This window comes from Antedon bifida, chromosome 7 (assembly GCF_963402885.1).
Source record: "Antedon bifida chromosome 7, ecAntBifi1.1, whole genome shotgun sequence".
In the NCBI taxonomy this organism is placed as follows: Eukaryota; Metazoa; Echinodermata; class Crinoidea; order Comatulida; family Antedonidae; genus Antedon; species Antedon bifida.
This window is the reverse complement of record NC_136232.1, coordinates 6,412,620-6,433,030: the sequence shown is the minus strand read 5'-3', so window position 1 is coordinate 6,433,030 and position 20,411 is coordinate 6,412,620. Positions and strand designations below refer to the sequence as shown.

The 20,411-nt window shown below is 34.1% G+C and overlaps 2 protein-coding genes across 3 annotated transcripts; both read right to left on the bottom strand.

The window, feature by feature from the left end:
• Positions 1-61: 61 nt before the first annotated feature.
• LOC144847628 (kinesin-like protein KIF17) lies at positions 62-8,951 on the bottom strand. Of its 2 annotated transcripts, XM_078704093.1 has the most exons (13): positions 8,724-8,951; positions 8,183-8,468; positions 7,396-7,629; positions 6,837-6,986; positions 6,210-6,514; positions 5,821-5,965; positions 5,204-5,382; positions 4,664-4,809; positions 4,085-4,307; positions 3,595-3,856; positions 3,303-3,439; positions 2,761-2,854; positions 62-2,591 (listed from the first exon to the last, which is right to left on the bottom strand). In XM_078704093.1, exons 1-13 carry the CDS (start codon positions 8,946-8,948, stop codon positions 2,398-2,400), a joined length of 2,580 nt encoding a protein of 859 aa, XP_078560219.1. In that variant the 5' UTR covers positions 8,949-8,951; the 3' UTR covers positions 62-2,397. The 2 variants fall into 2 exon arrangements, with proteins under 2 accessions (XP_078560219.1, XP_078560220.1); XM_078704094.1 differs by lacking the exon at positions 2,761-2,854 and having other exon boundaries at positions 2,437-2,591.
• Positions 8,952-9,911: 960 nt separating this feature from the next.
• On the bottom strand, positions 9,912-19,563 carry LOC144849255 (palmitoyltransferase ZDHHC17-like). The gene is made up of 13 exons (XM_078706329.1): positions 19,479-19,563; positions 18,359-18,636; positions 17,510-17,732; positions 16,700-16,764; positions 15,984-16,146; positions 15,573-15,701; positions 14,697-14,836; positions 14,262-14,362; positions 13,674-13,798; positions 12,845-13,001; positions 12,432-12,515; positions 11,733-11,985; positions 9,912-11,231 (listed from the first exon to the last, which is right to left on the bottom strand). The coding sequence occupies exons 1-13, from the start codon at positions 19,533-19,535 to the stop codon at positions 11,084-11,086; spliced, it is 1,923 nt and encodes a 640-aa protein (XP_078562455.1). The 5' UTR covers positions 19,536-19,563; the 3' UTR covers positions 9,912-11,083.
• Positions 19,564-20,411: the final 848 nt, after the last annotated feature.

Below are 20,411 nucleotides of genomic sequence, written 5' to 3'. Positions count from 1 at the left end.
TTACTATTAGTAGTATATAGATCGATTAAATACAATATTAGGAAACATATGCTTGTACATTCGTGGTTCGGTTGGTATTAATATTACACAAATATATGATAAAACAAAAAATCATACAAAACAGATTATAGACGACATAATTCACAATATATTGCACAGCTATGAACGATCATATACAACCCATTACTGAAAGTGTTTAAACTTTTCAGCAAACAGAATTACAACAAGTACTAAAGGCAGCGGTAGAGCTACAATATGTTTATGTAAAACAGTTCAATTTGGGAGTTCTTGCCGCTAAAATATCCTTTTTTAAGTACGGTAACAGAAATGGCAGATAAGTGTGTGATCTGTCAAATTACAGTACAATACCATTTAAATACCGTATATATTTAATATATTTTTGATACATTTTTTAAACTATTAAATATATATCATTTGTACTGACTACTTAATCCTCGCCTATATTTTTATTAAGTCGCATTCAGATGTATAATAATTTACGGGAAAAAAATACATATTTTAATGATTGCTCAGTTCGTTCAATATATGTTATATCGACATAAATAAATATATTATATTCTAAATGCACACATCACAACAATATCTTATACCACAGAAAAAAAACCCAAAGAATTCTAATAAAAAGTTATACTAAACTATACAAATATGTGTAATAATATAATTTAATAATAATAATAATATTAATAAAATTTAACAGAGAACAGATTACAATCACGCCTTTAAGACCAATTTACACAGATGACTGGTTACCGTTACCGCTCGTCTGTGTAAATTGGCCCCTTAAGTTCACTTCAGTAATGAGGGCAGGCGCAAAATGATGTTTATGTTAAAGATGCATTGTCCCCCAAAAACATGAAAAATGAAGATTAATAAAATCAGACTTTGAATAGGTTTTTTTGTAGTTTTAATAAAGTTAATCACTTCCGTAGAAAAGAAAACGAAAAAAAAAAATGTTTTCACTTATAAAATAACATAGGCCTAATGGTTAAATTCAACCAAAAATCCATTGGCTGGCAGCCAATTTGACCATTTTTTGCTTTAAATTTCAGTTTTTTTAGGTAAATAAATTTTGTGGATAACTATTATGTGACATTAAAATGGAATATTCAACAAAAAAAATGTAAAAATTATTTTTCAGGGGGACAATACTTCTTTAATTATTAAAGCAATAAGTGTTATAATTGCCACATTAACATCTTCACATATTATTTTCTACGTGAAAAAATGGCGATGATGACAAAACATGGCATAATTAGGCTATAAAAAGAAGTAACATATTTAGAGATAATATTATAAAGAAACTGTAAAAAATATATCTGAAAAGGTGGACGGAATACAAAATCAAGTAATGTATTACACAGCAAAATAAATATTTTTTGTTAAAACCTTGCATAAAACATTGTTTCGTTGGTTTATAAGCACATAAATATACATGTTATCTATCTATACAATAGCAATAATTTTATATACCTTTTTTTTATAATATATTATTATTATTCACAAAAAAATATATCTTTACATTAACAAATTGACTGTACGGCTATTAAGATGATTAAAATTGAATGTTGAATACATAGGAATATATGAATAAGTAGGGAAACAATATATTGATGCATTTCTTTTATATTTAAAGCTGTATTTACACTATCAAGCTAGTTTGATGTGTCCAAATATAGTAGTGATATGACATCATCATCGTATCCATATATGGGCACATCACCATTTTTAGTCATAAAATATAATAGTGTACATAGAGCTATACTGTAATATCAACACACACATGGTAAATACAATCAATATTGTCACACAACATTTAACGCTGTGAAATATATTATTAAAATGTATTTATACAATTTGCGCACAAACATTAAACTTCTCAAATTTTTAAATGTACCTATATGACAGTCACAGTTGAAATAGTGTGCGAGTTGATTTAAATACTGTTTTAGGACAATTTTCAGGTAACTGGAATGTCGTTTAACAATTTAGTAAATGCCTATAATGGGGCTGCAATGACATTACATTATTCTGAGCATAATAAATAGCATTTTACAAACATCAGTTAATTACAGCATATATAATATTACACAACTGTAGACAATGAAAAAATAAAAGGATACATTATTTGCTTGTGTTGGCTTTGTGATGCTTCTTCGTCTAAAGCTCTGTCTACACTATCAGAAAAGTGTGATGTACCATGGTAGTGATATGACATCATCATATACTGTATGGACACGTCACATTTTGATAGTGTAAATAGAGCTAAAGAAAATATTTGTGCCTTTTTAGACTGACTGTAGCATTAAGATATCATCTCCCTTTAAAGTACTTGATTGAGCACTAAACTTAAACTCCTATTCAGACAGGGAAACAAAATCAGAGTGGTTCTAGTGAGTTAGGAGATCTTTTCTTCTTTTTCCCTTTTGTCACTGGAAGGGCTTCTAACCGCATTGGACGGCGCATTGATGGCTCCATCGGAGCAATAACCTGGGGTTGGGATTGGGCAGCCTGTCTTGCGTTTCTGCTACTTAGCAACGGCCCAGCTCCTCCTCCACCTATGCCACTTGACTCTGAGCAAACAAAAACATATTGAAACATATTCAGTGTTCTAACGATAAAACATTCATTCACTATACTAGCTGACAATGTAGGCAAAAACCATGAGAAAAACAGTACTATAACATTTACAATAACAATGATGCAAATATTTCACATAGTTGATTGGTTGATTTGACTTACCAGTAGACATATTGGTCGGATTGCCTAAAAGGTGATTGGCTCGTTTTGGCTTGAAATAATCTAGAGCCGCATCATGACTTGATTGATTTAGTTTCTATGGAAACATACAACATGCAAAGATGGTTCATGCATAATAAGAAAATCATAACAATTCACTTTAAATAAAAAGAAAAAGTTGAAACCAGAAAATAAAATAGTTTACTAATTACAAAATTGTTATTGAAGATGTAATAAAAGAATATTTTTATGAGTTATTAGTATGAAGGGTAAAATTAATAAATATTTGGGTATGCAGATATATAATAAACATAATATGCTGTATATGAATAGAAATATGCTGCAGTTTTTCTAAGTTCTGCAAGATTTTCACATTCCTTCATTATTAATCAAGATTTTTAACTTACTCGCAAGTCGTTGCACCAGAAAAGTTACTAGGCCGTTTGCAAGGGAGTTCTTCACTACTGGTTAGTAAGACTTACCCATGCAAGTGTGGCTTAAGTCCTGCAAAAAGCCACTATAAAGGAGAAGGAGAAGTGGCTTACCTGCCTATACCTAGCTCCATCTTCATCATGCTGGCTGGTAGGCCCATTCATCATTTCAGCTGGATTGTACTTTGCCGGCGATCTATCAATTCCGTTCGTCATTCGACCCATAGGTTGCCGACCACCGGGCATAATACCTTTATATTTATTACAATATCATGTTTAAATTATCACAATTAGTGTAAATAAGCTTTCCAATGTGCAAGGGAGAGCTCCTTAAATTTCATAGACTATATCTAGTGCTCTATTAGCAAACTAGAATTATCAGTATTTTACTGTATGTATTGTTTACCTGCTGTTGGTAGTTTATCTTTTGTGATTGTCAATTCTGGCAATTTCCACATTCCACTTTCTTCGTCCCAAGTGCAGCCAGCTTTCACTTTGTCCATGTTGAAATAATTGCAGTCTCTGCGTAGACATGGTTGAACCTTCTCCAAGATCTGTTGAAACAGCTTCAACTGCTTCTCTTGTTTACGTATCGTGTCCAGATAATCGATTCGCTCGAATTCAAATTCGCTGTTAAGATCATTAATTTCACAATCGTTGGCATGAAGCTGTTGATAATATAATCATTAAATATGTTTTCACTTGTAAAAAGACAAAATAAACAGTTAAATCCAACCAAAAACCCATTGGCATATTCAGCAACAAAAATTCAAAACATTTTTTTTCAGGGGGAAAAAATACCTTGTAAAAATGGTCATAAGAAATAACATAGATTCTATGGTATTAATGGTATTTCTTGCTTCAGTGAGTATAGAGTGAGCCAAATGGATATTCACCTTTGCCTTCATTGTCTCTATCTGTTCATTCTTGGCCCTAAGCTGATCTTCAATGTTACTATATATATTCAACATAATACCATCATCGTCCATCTTGGCAATAGCCTTTGCTAACTGTAGTTTGCGCACTTCTGCATGCTTCAACTTCTTCCTTCTCTTTTGTTTCAGGTTTTGATCGTTGGCACGCTCTCCGCCGACCATTGACTGCTCAAGCATCTGAATTCTGTAAACAGCAATTTGAATTTGTTATTTATTTATAATATATAACCTCTTCAGTGGCTGTGTGTGACTAGTACACTGGGGTAACCCCCTACTCGTCTCGAAAGATAGGTTCTTTAAAGTGCACATAAGCTAGATGTGTACACCGGACATATGGTTTATAGTCCTTATCCGAGAAGACTTGTTCTACCACCAGAACCATGGAGCGAGTGAGCCTCGAAACCCTTGCCTATGTTTTGGGTACGTAATTACGGTTCCACTGTCTTAACCGCTCAACCACTTACTCGCTTGAACAAAACTGCAAATCAAAAATGCAAATTAACAAACATCATTTTAAAACTTGTGTTAATTTTTCTTCACCTTTTCATGGCCTCTTCTTGGTCAAGAAAAGGTAAGATTGGTGCTTCTGTGGCCTTAGGGGAGGATGCAGGAGCTGAAGGACCCTCATCGAAGTCGGATGTTTGAACAAATATTGCCCCGTTAGTAGCCTCCTGAGGAACTGCGATCTGTGAAGTTGAAGATTAAGATTAAAAATATGTTTAATAAAACCAACATAATACCACTAAAAACAGTATCATAGTACCACTAAAACCAATACAATAGTACCACTAAGTCCGATACTATAGTGCCACTAAAACCAGTACCATAGTACCACTAAAACCCAGTACCATAATACCACTAAAACCAGTACCTTAATACCACTAAAACCAGTACCTTAATACCACTAAAAATCAGTACCATTCAGTAAATCACTTAAAATATTATTTCAATGCAGTATACTGTAATATATAATATGGCTACTACAAAAATATAGACACCCGTCATATGAAATAGTCACTGGAAACGATGTGGAGGTCTCCACAAGAGTTGAAAACAATTTGAAACACAATTATGACTTACTGCACTAGATGTATTGACTGCAGGTGTTACAGATGCTGCTGCCACCTGTTGTTGGGATGAAGCCACCTGTGATCCAGAACCTGGTTGTTGTGCATTTACAGCCACCTGTTGTGACGGTACACCTTGAGTTCCAGATATTGGCTGGGCTGTAGTTGCTGCTGCTGATGATGCAGGTGCTCCTGCAAAAATTGGAAACATTTCATTTTACCAGAACTAAACTATATCATCAACCTAAACACCACTGTTAAGGGTCTTTCACATCTATTCTGCGAAACCTTTTTGAACGTCAATGTTTTATTTTCACAACTCTCCATGAGGCTATGCGCCAATGAATATGTGCGTAGCCGCATGAAAATGAAACATTGATGTTCGATTTTATTTGCCGGTATCAGACCAGAACAGTGCCGGAACAGGTGTGAAAGATCCTTTATGGTGCAATGAATAAATTAAATGCCAGGTTAAATGTTGGTAAAAAGAATTTTGCACACATGGCATGTCATACTTATACTTGAGGTGGAATAAAACCATTTAAGCAAACACAATGATGTCACATTTTTTCCACTAAAATCTGAGGGCATCAAATTAACCGGTTTCAACTGGTTTCAGCCAATGTTTACCTGGCTGTGCTCTTTGCTCATCTACCTCTGCTAACTTCTCTTCGTAGAACTGCTTCAATTGGTTAATATCAGACTGCAATTTTGCTTTGCTTGACTGTTCTTCTTCATACTGTTTCTTCATGTCTTGAATTCTTTCCTCATATTCCTGTCAATATAAGGAAATATTTTTGTATACTTCACGATCATAAACATGAGGTCAGTGAAATACAAATACATTTATTCATCAAATCACAAATCACAATAAAATAATAGTACTGTATGCAAAATGATTCAAGAAAATGATAAAATGGGGTCTCAAAACCAGGTTTGTATTATAGAGACCGCAGATTACTTTGACAAAATAATTTAAAAATTAAGACAAATAAGATTATTTATTGATTGGTACATACCTCTCTTATTCGTTCTCTCTCAGCTTCTAGTGCGCCCTCATCAACTGGTGACGCTACAGCCTGCGCTACAGCTGGGGCGGCCACAGTGCCCGGTGGCATTGGAATTTTTCCAGATAAAATTTCTTTAAGCTTCTTAATTTCTTCTTGGTATTCACGTAGTAGCGCATCTTTCGGGTCTTCATTAATCTTCGGTTTGTTTTTGATGTTCTTTGCACGGTTGGCGTATCGTAGTGTACTTAGCGTCTCATCATAGTTGTTGTCAGCCGGGGACAGACAAGCAACCATTAAAGTTTTTGTATTTCCACCTATAACAAGGTAAACATTAGGTTATAAAAATTACTGATTTACAACTATGGGTTCAAGATATAATATTTGATAAATATTGATTGATATTTTATTCCATTATTTCAAGCACATATGACAAAATAAAAATTAGTAAAGCCCTGTCTACACAATCAAACGTATTGTGTCAAAAATGGCTGACAATTTTGTTTTACATGATTTTCATTCATGCCTCTCTTTATTAGAAAGAGTTAAGAAAATGGCTGAAAAGTTTTTTGCCATGGCTTTTATTCAGAGCCCTTCTTTTTTTGGAAGGGTAAAGAAAATAGTTGACAAGAAGCTTACCAAGTGAATCCTGAAGTAGCCTGGTTAATTTAGAGTCTCTGTATGGAATGTGCTTAGACTTTCCATCAACAAGAGCTGATATCACATTACCCAGAGCAGACAGTGATAGATTGATCTTTGTCGCCTCTTTCAATCTCTCTCCAGTGGCACCTGCAATAAAAAAGTTCATCATCATCATTGCTATGTAAAAACATGAAATTAACATGTAATCACATTCAAAAGAAAATAAATACCCACTGTAGTGCACTTTACAAATAGTATTCTTAATCAATTTAATTCATGTTCATTTGGTCACATAGAATAAAGACTATGGACTAGTTAGCAGCTATATTTGGGTAAACCTTATTTTAAGCATTTGCCCAAGCTAGAACCTATATATGTGGGGTAGCAATATATTAATTTTGTTTGCATATTAAAACACCACATATTCATGTGCTTATCTGGTTAGGTACCGGTTTGCACTGTTGGCTGAAGTAGGTCCTAATCAAAATTTCCCCAGTTTCCAGTTAAGCATGAAATGAACATGGATAAAGAATGTTCAATCAAAATCTCATTCTACCTGTTTTTCCTTGTCGTTCACTTCCAGCCAAATCAACAAGATTCAGTTTTCCAGCACGAAGATGATCCTCTCCACTATCGTCAACTTCGCACATCTCCACATGGATAGTAAAGATTGAATGAGATCTTGATGAGTCGGCGTTCATTAGAGTTGCTCCTGTGGATCTGTTCTTCCATCCCAGCTCCATCACTTTCTCACATTCCCGCACATTGTGAACAGTGTGCATTGATAGGTCTGACAAAAACATAATGGTCTTATATTAGCTTTATTGCATGGTAATGGTTCTACTAATGGCTCTATTGCATGGTAATGGTTCTAATTAATGTCTCTATTGCACAGTAATGGTTCTACTTAATGGCTCTATTGCACAGTAATGGTTCTATTTAATGATTCCGTTGTACAGCAATGGTTTTATTTAATCGCTCTATTGCGCAGTAATGGTTCTATTAAATGGCTCTATTGCACAGTAATAGTTCTATTTAATGGCTCTATTGCACGGTAATGGTTTTATTTATTAGGTCTATTGAATAGTTCTATTGCACGGTAATGGTCCTATTGAATAGTTCTATTACACAGCACATTTTTGTAAAATAATTCAGCATCACTGGTGAAAAAGAACTGTATTATTTTCCACCTTCTCAACAGTCAATCTTTCAACACATTCAAATTATTTTCATCGTTCGACTCCGAACATTCATTATTTTTATATTATTGTGTTCCATGTATCATTGTGTGCATATACCAAAGTAAGTAAAATGAAACAAATAAAACACAATTTTTTGTTTACCTTTGACATACACTCCCCTGTCTGGATGTTCTTTCAAATCCAGTTTGTGTTTGGAATCTTTTCCCAGAAGATCCCTGATCTCTTCGTTGTAAATTTCCAGATAGGAAGCTCTAACTAAGTACTTGACGTTCTCGGTCACTTGAATGTTTTCAAAGATATGCTCGAAAGCTCTCGGAATGATCCCACGCTGGGTGGGCGGGTCAGTAATTCCCTGCATGCTGAAAGACTTGCCGCATCCAGTCTGACCGTAGGCAAAGATTGTACCATTGTATCCCTCAAGTACACCCTAGAAAAATCAGAAATACAAGCAAGTTCAAAGTAAAATAGTATAGACTGGTAGATAGGCAAGTATTTGTATAGTCTGGTCAATACATTTTACAGAATTGTTAGATGATTTCACTATTTTCATTATTAGTACGCAAGTCACCCATGGCTTGTAGGAAAGCAGTTAGCCATATCATCTGTAGTACCAGGATACATAATGTTAAGTATTTATAAATAGCTTCAATTTGTTTTAAATTTTTTTAAAATGTTAACATACATCAACCAAAGGATATGCTATGTCAGCATAAATCTGTTCAGTAGTTGATTCCACAAAATAAGCTCCATCGAATGTGAAACTCTTGGGTGGGTCATTTCCTCCGGGTTTCAAGAGTTCGCAGTAACCTCTCTTGCTGTCCATCCCCACGACTGTTTTGCACTTGAGGCCTTTCTCGCGGGCGTTTAAAGGCCGACATCTTACAATAACTTTTACAGCTTCTGCCATCACAGCTTAGAAGTCAAACAACACTATCTACTGTATGCAAGAATTCTTAAAGAAAGAAATAAAAAATTACATGTAACATGGTGTTCAATTAGATTTTTTATATAGTTTATAGAGCAAAGAGAGGCCTATAACCAGCATAAAATGTATCACAATATACCAATCATAGGCCTGTTTTGCTAGGCCTACTAGACCTACAGTAGGCCTATATGACAATACACCTAGGCTAGGCCTAACCAACTATCGGATCATAGGCTCTTCCCTGTATTCTTACGCTCTCTCATTCATTATAGGCCGACGATATTGATCGCAAAATGTCGAAGTTCATCGTGCAGCCGGCAAAGCAAGGCCTAAACTAACGAAGCTAAACTACTATTAGATTTACCTTTTTTACGTATGTTGTGATATAATTTGAACCTGTAACTAACAAGAAAATATCTAGAATATATGACACATCACACCCGGTGGTGATCTACGACAATAATAGAGTAGGAAATGATGTCATCTATAAAATATTAATTATTTCAAAAGATCAATGGTACTACTATTTGCGGACACTGCTGGTTGTGTACTCCCTAGGCATATGTAATATGTGTACGTACGTTCCCTTCGTAACCCGTTGATGTCATCATCAACCAATAGAAAGACGAGATATAGGTGTCTATCGACCCGGTGACCGTGTATATTTCATAATTTATTTTTATACAGATTTTAATTATTTGTCGCTTTATTTACGCTATTGTTTATTTTTTCCCCAATGACAAATTTTAAGAAGAGAGTACAGTATTGTCTCCTCTCGTTTTGCAATGTGTAGCACACATAATTTTACAGAATTATAAATGTTGATAAAAGTTTTATGGTTATTAATGCAGTACAAGTTTTTATTAATTACACATCCCAGACACATCTTATTCTTATTACTCCATAAGTGACAGCTTTTAAATGACCAAACAATACACAGACAAATTATAAACCTATTGATTTATTCATGACGTAGTTGAACTTGGAAATAAACAAACAAAACCGTTGGACATTGGAAGTGATTATTTAATAACTAGAAAAACTTTGTGGACGATTAATGAGGAGCCAACATATGTTTTACATGTGGTTATATATATACAGTAGATATGTATTAAAATATATATACAACTGCTGGGTATTAAACAAAAAAATTACAGTAAATAATTATGTTTTTGAAAAATGCAATATAGTAGCATTTTAAATGTTTAATGGCAATGATTGGTTCAATTTAAGTTAAATTAATTTATACATTATATTATAAATACCATCAAATATTTAGCTTAAACTTAAAAAGTAAATATAAAAGTTTAATAAAAAAAACTATAAAACACGTAAAAATGCATAAAAACATGATTGTTTAATTTTGAAAGATAATGCATTTTACACATAAACGACAAACAATAAAACATGATAAATTAATCTTTGTGATTTCCAAATTATACATGTATGTACATACTCCTTTACAGGTTAGCTTTCAAGAATACTGTAGTTCGTTCATAGGTTATTGTTCTGGGCAGAACACTAGATGACATGCCGACATGGACGCTTCAATAGAACCACTATAGGACACTTTTGGCACCTAACAAAGTGTCCCATTAATAGGAGTGTCCCCAATGGCGTAACGGCTTATGAGCGCTCATTGGCTAATCCCAGGGTCAGGAGCTTATGGGGGCCCATGAGCAGTGCCCAAAGGAAAAAACAGGCATTCAAATACTGTATGCCTAAAAGGCTAAAAACGCCTAAAGCCTCCCGCATTAAATTGGAGGGTTACATAGGTTTCCTAAACCAGGGGCCTAAGGCCTCTGAGTTACGCCACTAACTGTCCCCTAAATACAGGTTGGCCTTAGTGATATAACATATATTATATTAAAACATACTGTATATTCCCCCTCCCTTTATTCGTTTAATTAGAAAAGTGTACCCTCAATAAGGATGTCCCCTGAATAGAGGGGTTCTGTCAGTGGTCACGTTCACAACAAACTTGTGATTTAGTATACAGTACATCTAGTTATTTGTAGTGTCTATTGATCATCTATAAATACTGTTTTCTACTGTGCTCATTTCAATGATAGAATATTTTCAGTTGCAGAATTAATTCAGGCAAAATTCTTTTTTGATCACACAAATTGGTAATTGGCTTTTGTGAAACTGCCTGATTGGCTTAAATCTGGTGAAAACTGCAGCATCCAGTCCACCTTCATTGGCCGACAAATTCCAAAACAGCGAACATTAAAAAAATCTACTAGATTTCGTACCATTCCACGGCTGAAAAAAAAGTAATAAATATTTCATTTTCCAAGACAATTTACTACAGAAATGTCATTGCCTACAGTAGAAAAAAAAAACAAAGTGTCCCCTAAATGGGGTTCAACCATATATTGCCCCTCATTGTCTCATGGGAAAGTGTCCCCTGAATGTAGGTTGGCTGTGGTGTTAACATATATTGCCCCTCATGGTCTCATGGGAAAGTGTCTCCTGAATACAGGTTGGCTGTGGTGTTAACATATATTGCCCCTCATGGTCTCATGGGAAAGTGTCCCCTGAATACAGGTTGGCTGTGGTGTTAACATATATTGCCCCTCATGGTCCAATGAGAAAGTGTCCCCTGAATGTAGGTTGGCTGTGGTGTTAACATATATTGCCCCTCATGGTCCCATGAGAAAGTGTCCCCTGAATACAGGTTGGCTGTGGTGTTAACATATATTGCCCCTCATTGTCTCATGAGAAAGTGTCCCCTGAATAGAGTGAAGAAGGAAGGGTACTTACTTGAAAGGATTGACTGGGTTACCATCTTTATCTTTGAAATGTTTGTAACGCCTTTGATTCATACGTTCATTCGTGGTAACGGCAAGGTATGAGATCTGAAACAGTTGACACACAAGCAGCAAACCCACCCACATGATGTGAACCAGGGAGTTTAAACTGATCCAAAACACCCAAGGTGAACAAGACATTAACTGGCCAGCAAATATCCACAGGCCATCCTTTTCAAAATTGGTCTGGCATTCATTATTCCAAACTGCAAAATAATTAAACAGACAGTTGTTGTAAACATAAGTAACAAAAAATGTTTGAAAAAAAATTTTAAATTTTATATAGGTATATATATATATATAAAAACGCCCAAATATATATGAAAGTTTTCTACTTTGCAGGTTAGTGGTTTAGAGAAAATTCACTTTTGTGTCGGGCTATCAGCCCATTGTTCTCTCTGGACACACCATTAACCTGGTTATCACTATCATTATTCTTGCATTGTCTATATACCTCTTTTTTCTCTATGAATATTGATGTATTTGTATTGTTATTGTGTCAAATTTCTAATAAATAAATAATAGTCTAGGAGTGAGTAAGAAAAACATTAAACATTAAGTTCCAGTTACTCTGAGGTTTTTTGGCTGGGTGCTATGTTAAAATTGTGTTGGCTGTTAAGGCCTTAAAATAAGCTTAGGCATTTTTACTTACATTGAAACGTTCCATATAAACACCAAGTTATCATACATTCCAAAAATAGTAAATATAACACAAAGTATCGATGATTTCGCCAACCTATGATAAACAAGGTATTTTTAAAAATATTAATCAATACAATTACAGTACCATTTAAAGATGTATTGTTCCCTCTGAAAAAATTATTTTTTTTTGCTGAATATGCCATTTTAATGTCAAATAACCACTTTGAGAATAATTGGATCGAAACAAAAAATTTACCTGAAAAAACTGTAATTTAAAGTAAAAAATAGTCAGACTGGAAGTCAATGGGTTTTTGGTTAAATTTAGCTTCAGTTTATTTTGTAATGTCTTTCTATAAGTGATTTTTTCAAGTTTTCTTTCCATGAAAGTGATTAAAACTTTTTCTATACAATTTAAATACTTACCAACACAGTTATCAATCCAAGGGCAATGGTGATCAAATTTAGCAATACAACGGTTACAATGTGAGCAATGCTTTGATCTGATTGGTCGTTTAATAAGACAAGATGTACAGAAATGTTCAATATTTAAAGTTCCAGATTCTGCAAGCTCTGTTATTACCTATTGGAAAATAAAAAAATTCAGAATACTAGCATACAATAATTATTAGTTAGTTATTATTGAAATGAAATTATAAAAAAACAAATTAAAAACTGGCCAGACTTTAGCAATCTAACAACAGGATGCTGAGCTTATCTGTGGCTGCAACACGATCAGTTCCAAGCCCCTTAACAGACACCGTGCAGAACATATACATAGTACAGTACTGTTGGTATTTGTAGAAGCAGTCAGACATAAGATCAAAGGACTGTTACGAGTTCCTATCTAATCTTGGCAAGGCGATCTCAGTGTCCTGTTGTTAGATTACCTTGGGCTTAGATACTTACCAAGGCAAGAATTGGCCAATGAAACCAACTTACTTCGGGCAAGTAACTCACAGTTTTCAGGTTGATTGCATTGGTCTTTTCTGCTTGGTGGGTATGGCATAGACTAGGTTCTAGTCCGTAATTAGTAAAGATAAATATTTTGGCACATATGGCGTTTCATACGTATAATATAATACAAAAATTGAAACGTCGACTGGTGGACTAACATAAAAAAAACAATAACTACAGACTTGGGGCAAGTCTAGGTATGGCTCAACACAACTCTGGATTATCTTCATATTTTTGCTATCGAATTACTAATTACTTAAGTAATACTAAAAATTCTTAAGTGAAATAAAGCTCTTACTATTTTCTTTCGTTCTTGTGAGACCTGTATCACACCAGGATCACTCTTCCATGATTTCCAGAAATTATAACATAACAAAACTGAGTTGATTAAAAATGGAACCTGTATATGCCAGTCACTAACATGTGTTAAATGGTTAAGGAATATTTATGTGTTGTATGTATCAAGTACAGAGCATAACTTTTGTTAGGTATTGTTTCCCTGAAAAAATATTTTTTTAAACATTTTTTTTTGATTATGCCATTTTAATGTCACATAATAGTTATTCATTTTCACCAAAAATTTGATTAAAAAAAATTATGTACCTGAAAAAATGTAATTTAATGCAAAAAACAAAACATTATTTTTGGGGTTTTTTTGTTTTTCTACAAAAGTGATAAACTTTGTTAAAACTACAAAATGGCTTATTCTAAGTCTGATTTTATTAATCTTCATTTTCAATTTTTTTGGGGACAATACATATTCAATTTACTTAATTACAGGCTAGACCAGGCTGGAATGGAAATAGTTTGGAACCAACCATGAACTATTCTTCACTGCGACTTTCAAATAGGCATTAATTTTTGTAACTGATAATAAAAAGGATATATGGCCAAAAGAATATGAACCAAGTGCTGAACATGTAGAGCTTTGTAGCTAGATATATATACAAAGGTAAAAGTTCCATAAGTCTGGGATCAAAGAAAAACCTAAGAAAACAACATAAAAAAAGGAAATTATTCTCAACAATACTGATAATAAATTATACAGTCAACTCTCTCAATACCAGACTTTCTGAAAACCGGAAACTCTCCCAAAACAGACTTTTCAAAAGGTCCCAGATTATTTTTTACCATTAAAACCACATTCCGAATACCAGACTTTCCGGAAAATTAGACATATTTGGCCAGCCCAAAGGCATCCGGTATTGGGATAATTGACTGCACTAAAAAATAATTAATTGAATTAATTTGTCTGTTTGTTTCTTAATATTAGTAGTTTAGAAATGATAAATGAAATATTTTAAATTATGAAATGACATACCGTGTTACCATATAACATAAACCATACGTTAATGCTGCTAGGATTAGTTTGGGGAACCAGTGTAAACTTAACTGGGGTATGAAACCGATAAGAAACATTATAACAAATGGAGATCCAATCATCACTTTCCGACGAATATCCTTTAAAATATAAAAAAAATGCAAAAATATGGAGTATTAACATGTGTCCGCACCATTGCAAATATAGGGAGTATTAACATGTGTCCGCACCATTGCAAATATAGGGAGTATTAATATGTGTCTGTACCATTGCAAATATAGGGAGTATTAATATGTGTCCATACCATTGCAAATATAGGGAGTATTAATATGTGTCTGTACCATTGCAAATATAGGGAGTATTAATATGTGTCTGTACCATTGCAAATATAGGGAGTATTAATATGTGTCTGCACCATTGCAAATATAGGGAGTATTAACATGTGTCCGCACCATTGCAAATATAGGGAGTATTAATATGTGTCTGTACCATTGCAAATATAGGGAGTATTAATATGTGTCTGCACCATTGCAAATATAGGGAGTTTTAACATGTGTCCGCACCATTGCAAATATAGGGAGTTTTAACATGTGTCCATACCATTATAATTGTAATTTTTATAGTGGGTTTGATTTGTGGCTCGATATAAGTGTGTGTTTTTTCTTTGTCCGTCCATTTGATATTTATCATTTTTCTTTGAAATGCATCTATCTTTTGTTCAAGTGTTTATATGAGTGTCCAAAGTTCGCTATTCAATAAGGCTGCTTACATGTTATATAATCTTATCTTCATATTATGTACTAGTCATTTGTTTGTTAATATACTTATATTGTATTGAATGAATGTTAATGTGAAAAGACCAAATAATGCATTCACCTTGTTAGCCTGTAAGGACTGAAGGAATGAATATCTGCTTGAAAATGGAATTTCTCCCCTACTATCTTGAATCAAATTAACAATGTAACCACGCTTCTTGGATATTGCCATCTTAAGGCAGGTTTCTCCCTAAAGAAACAAAAAACAAAAATTGTTCGGTTTATATTATAATGTTTTGAAAAAAAACCTGAAAAAAAGTAACAACTTGTACCCAGGTTTGCAGAGTGTGAAAACAATTTCCTGTAAAATCTTGAGAAAAAAACACAGACGAGAGGCCTTTTTTGCTCCGAGATGTCCCAAGTTGTTATTGTGCGCGTGTGTATTGCCCTGGTATTAAACTGACCAATTATAGTTATCAAATAGAATTAATGTTCAGTGCCTGTGAAATTTACACTAAATATCAATACTTACTCTAGTATTTTCAATATAGGTGTCTGCGTTTGCCTTTAGTAATACACTAACAGCCGCTCCATTGCCGACTGCAGATGCCCAATGTAAGGCAGTATGCTGAAATCGTTTATCTTGTAAATTAACACTAGCTCCCAATGTTAACAATATACGCACAGGATCAACTCTGTATAAAGAAACAGCATAGTTTAAATTGACTTTTAACTCATTGAATCAAAGTGTACTATATATTAATCCATTGTATAGGCATTTATTAACATTATATTTATTAGTAATTGTTAAATGTAAAATGTGACAGTGTATCTTCAAACAGCAAAAAATTTTTCAAATACGTACACCTGTGACAAGATTGTGCACATTTGTTTTGCTCATAAATATATAGAGTTCTGCGGTGCTGACATCACGACGGTAGGTGGCGCTGCGTGGTTGCTAGCCTAACCAAAAAATGCTTTACGTCAAACCGCAGAACTCTATTGTGTATAAAGTATGTACAGTCAACTCTTTCAATACCAAACTCTCTGAAAACCAGAAACTCTCCCAATACCAGTCTTTTCTTGAAGTCCAAACAGTCCCAAATTCATTTTACCATTTAAACACATTCTGAATACCAGACTTTCCAGAAACCCAGACATATTTGGCCAGCCCAAAGGTGTCCGGTATTGGGAGAGTTGACTGTATACAATTATATCATTTAAAAACAAAGAATGTATGGTACTTACGCAAATACTCTAAATGCAGCCCACATGAGGGGAGTCATACCACTAGCATCCAGCAGGTTAGGGTCCTAATAAATTACAATTATACATTAAATAAAGTTGGTTTTAGAGTGAGAGTGAATGAGAGAAACATCACATACTGTATTACTGTAATAACGTAAGTATAATGTTCACCATGTATGTTCTGAATAGAATCTGTTAAGCTTGACAAAACTACATAAATGTGTTGTACCGCAAACTTGATCATTACTGTATATTGATTTTCTCCATGCAAACTTTCATACAGTATTTATATTTTATGGGCGTGTGTAGCGCAGTGTGTTGGACGTTGGATTACTGATGGTGAGTTTGAATCCAACTCTTGACGCATTGCTTGTATCCTTAGGCAAGACACTTTACTTATGTTTGTCTCTCTCCACACAGGTGTATGGATACCCGGTTAGGCAAGACACTTTACTTATGTTTGTCTCTCTCCACACAGGTGTATGGATACCCGGTTAGGCAAGACACTTTACTTATGTTTGTCTCTCTCCACACAGGTGTATGGATACCCGGTTAGGCAAGACACTTTACTTATGTTTGCCTCTCTCCAACCAGGTGTATAAATGGGTACCCGGTTAGATCAAGACACAACTTTGCGATGATTACTAGCTGCATTAATAGGAGTATTTTTCCATACGTGTTTGATCCACAAAATAAAAATGACAGGGGTAATAATGTGAAGCACTTAGAAGCATTGTGCAATAAGTGCTATATAAGAATTATTATTAGAATAAGATTATTATTCTTATATATTAATACATGAACTCTGACCTGTCCCTTAGCAACCAAGTATGCTACGATAGATGTGTGTCCAAACTGACATGCCACATGTATGCAGCTTAGCCCTTCATTGTCCCTAATAGATGGGTCAGCTTCATTCTGAATCAAGAGGACTACTGCTGGTAAATGACCTTGCCTGGTTGCCCAGTGTAATGGTGATGCATTCAGTTCTCCACCAGGTCGATCAATGATGGCACCCTTTGATATCAAAAGTCTGGAAATGAAAAGTATGGGATTTAGTTAGTTCTTATGAATTAGACTAAGCATTGTTTAACCTGCATCAGTTTAATCAAGGCAATCTAACAACAGGTCACTGAGCTAGCCTTGTCAAGATAGGAACTCGTAACAGTCCTTTGATCTTATGTCTGGCTGCGACAAATATCAACAGTACTGTACTATACACATATTGTTAAGGGGCGTGGAGCTGATTGTGTCGCAGCCACAGATAAACTGTTCAATCTCCGGAGCTCAGCATCCTGTTGTTAGATTGCCTAATACATATTAAATGTATTCATAATTTATCAAATCTTGTTCAATCACTAATAACATGGAAATGTTGATCATTTTATGTTATACCCTTACACAATCTTGCTTGTATTTTGTAATTTAAACGATGTATTTTATCCGTATTTTTACCAAATTTTAACCCTTTTAACTCATTTTTATATTCTTATGTAAATTTGTTACTTTGAACCAACGGAAATAACCATGTAACTACATTTTACTGTGTTTGATCATGATGAATGAAATGAAAAAAATAATTATTTGATATATAATCAATGAAGATGTTATAAACATTTGACAATCAAATATCTGTTGATGATAAAAAAAAAAACAAACCTCATAAGATCCAGTCTGTTGTTGATAGATGCCCAGTGTAATAGACTACAACCTTCGCCATCCAGTTGGTTAATTTCAGCACCCTCATTGAGGAGTTGATTGACCCTATCATAAGCACCATATTGTGTTGCCTTCACAATATCGTAACTACTGAAGTCTGGGAGTTCTTCAGTTTTGTTCGGAGCATCAGGGGGAAGCATCGACGGGTTGGAAAAGATTGTGTTTATAGTTTCTTTTGTGTTATCCTGGGTTGGATACGATTTCAAGTTGTCATCACCCTTAAAAAGATAAAACAAGATATTTCAAAAGTTTGGTCGCTATGATTACCATTGTCATTTTTAGGTCAAAATCAATTACCTTGTTCACTGTAATATCTACAGGTATCTAACAAGGAAATTTAAAAATCTGAGTCTATGGTTTTCCAGTCATCAAAGCACCAACCTTTTCCTTTTTTTGGTTATTTTGATGATTTGAAAATCAGTTTTTGAACTTCCTTGTATATTAGTTATGGCATTTTATATATTAAAATATTATTACAGTATATTTAATTATTTTTATTTTATTATAATATTAATATTAGATATAGGCCTACAGTATTATATCAGAGACATAGATATTTCTTGGCATGCTAAATACTGTAACCGATTGTACAGTAATATTATGACCATCATCATGAGAGTGATGCATCAGTGATGATACTAGCCAATTAATAATTTAAATTAATAAAATCAACAATTGTTTAATTTTTAAATTAAAATTCCATTGAACAATTGATTAGTAGGCCCACTATGTACTATGTAGCATTAAACCCATAATTTGTAACTCTCTAGTAGAACTATCTAGGCTAAGTACGAATAATTCAGAATGAGGAGCCTCTAGGCCGATTACTGGGCTCACCCCACAAACAAGGTGTGGCGCTTCTCATACAGTTTTCGGTCAGCGAATTATTATAGTTCATGCTTTACCGTAATACACCGTACGGCCTACCGGCCTAGCCTAACTAGAGCCTCCGTTTCATGATTAATTAGTTTATTATAAAACAAATCCAAGCTAAATTTTTAAAAGACTACAAAACACAAAGACATGTGACATTGCAGAAAATTGTGATTTAAATTCTTACCTTTTCAAAGGTAAATATTGCATCGTTGCAAGTAGCATCTCTTGAGGTGACGGCCATTTTTCGTTAATTGCATGCTGCACGCCCGCTAACGGTCAGTGGAGACAAATTATTTTCAAAAATGATGCACGATGACGTATGCAGTTGGTCGTCCGGCAGCCGGACCCGGTTTTACAACAAGAATTGAAGAAAGGACATTTTGTGTGTTATACATCTACTAAATATAACATAACAAATTCATCATTTTTCAACATCGTTTATCAGAGTGAAATAATGAAAACTTTGTATTTACTGTTTGTTTGAGGGTCCCTAATGATCAGCTGATGCTGGATGGACCACCCTCATAAAATATTGTTGAAATAAAAAATAAAATAAATTAATAGATAGAATTCAACTCAACAACTGAACGATATAAAAGACCATGAAGATTCTAAAACCGAAGAACTTTTCCCCATTCCTCATTCGTAAAAATAGAATAGTGCGTTTTTTAAAAGTTCAAATCAATATAGTTTAACCTCTCGGGATACCTGCTGTAATTATATTAGGGACACCCCGGGGACACCCTCCCATTCAACGAAATATTCTTTTAACTGCGGCCAGGAACCCTTTATAATTAATTTAGAGGAAACTTTTGTTTCTTAAAGTTGTCTTTTGTATAGGCCTACTAGTCGTATTTTGACATCTCTGTATTTAACTATGCAACGTGAAAAGTTGAAGGATACAAATTGGCCTAAGGCGTTGGTCAGTAGGTATCTATCAGCTTGCATAGTACGAACAAGGACAAATAGGTCAAATGGTCACGATCATCTATTAAACGTCCACCTTGACCGATCCTTAAACTTTACAGCTGCGCATGCGTCGTATACAAGGTTAATTTTTATTATTGTTGATGGTCAATGAACGCAAGGTCAGATACTCACTATCATTTATACTGTA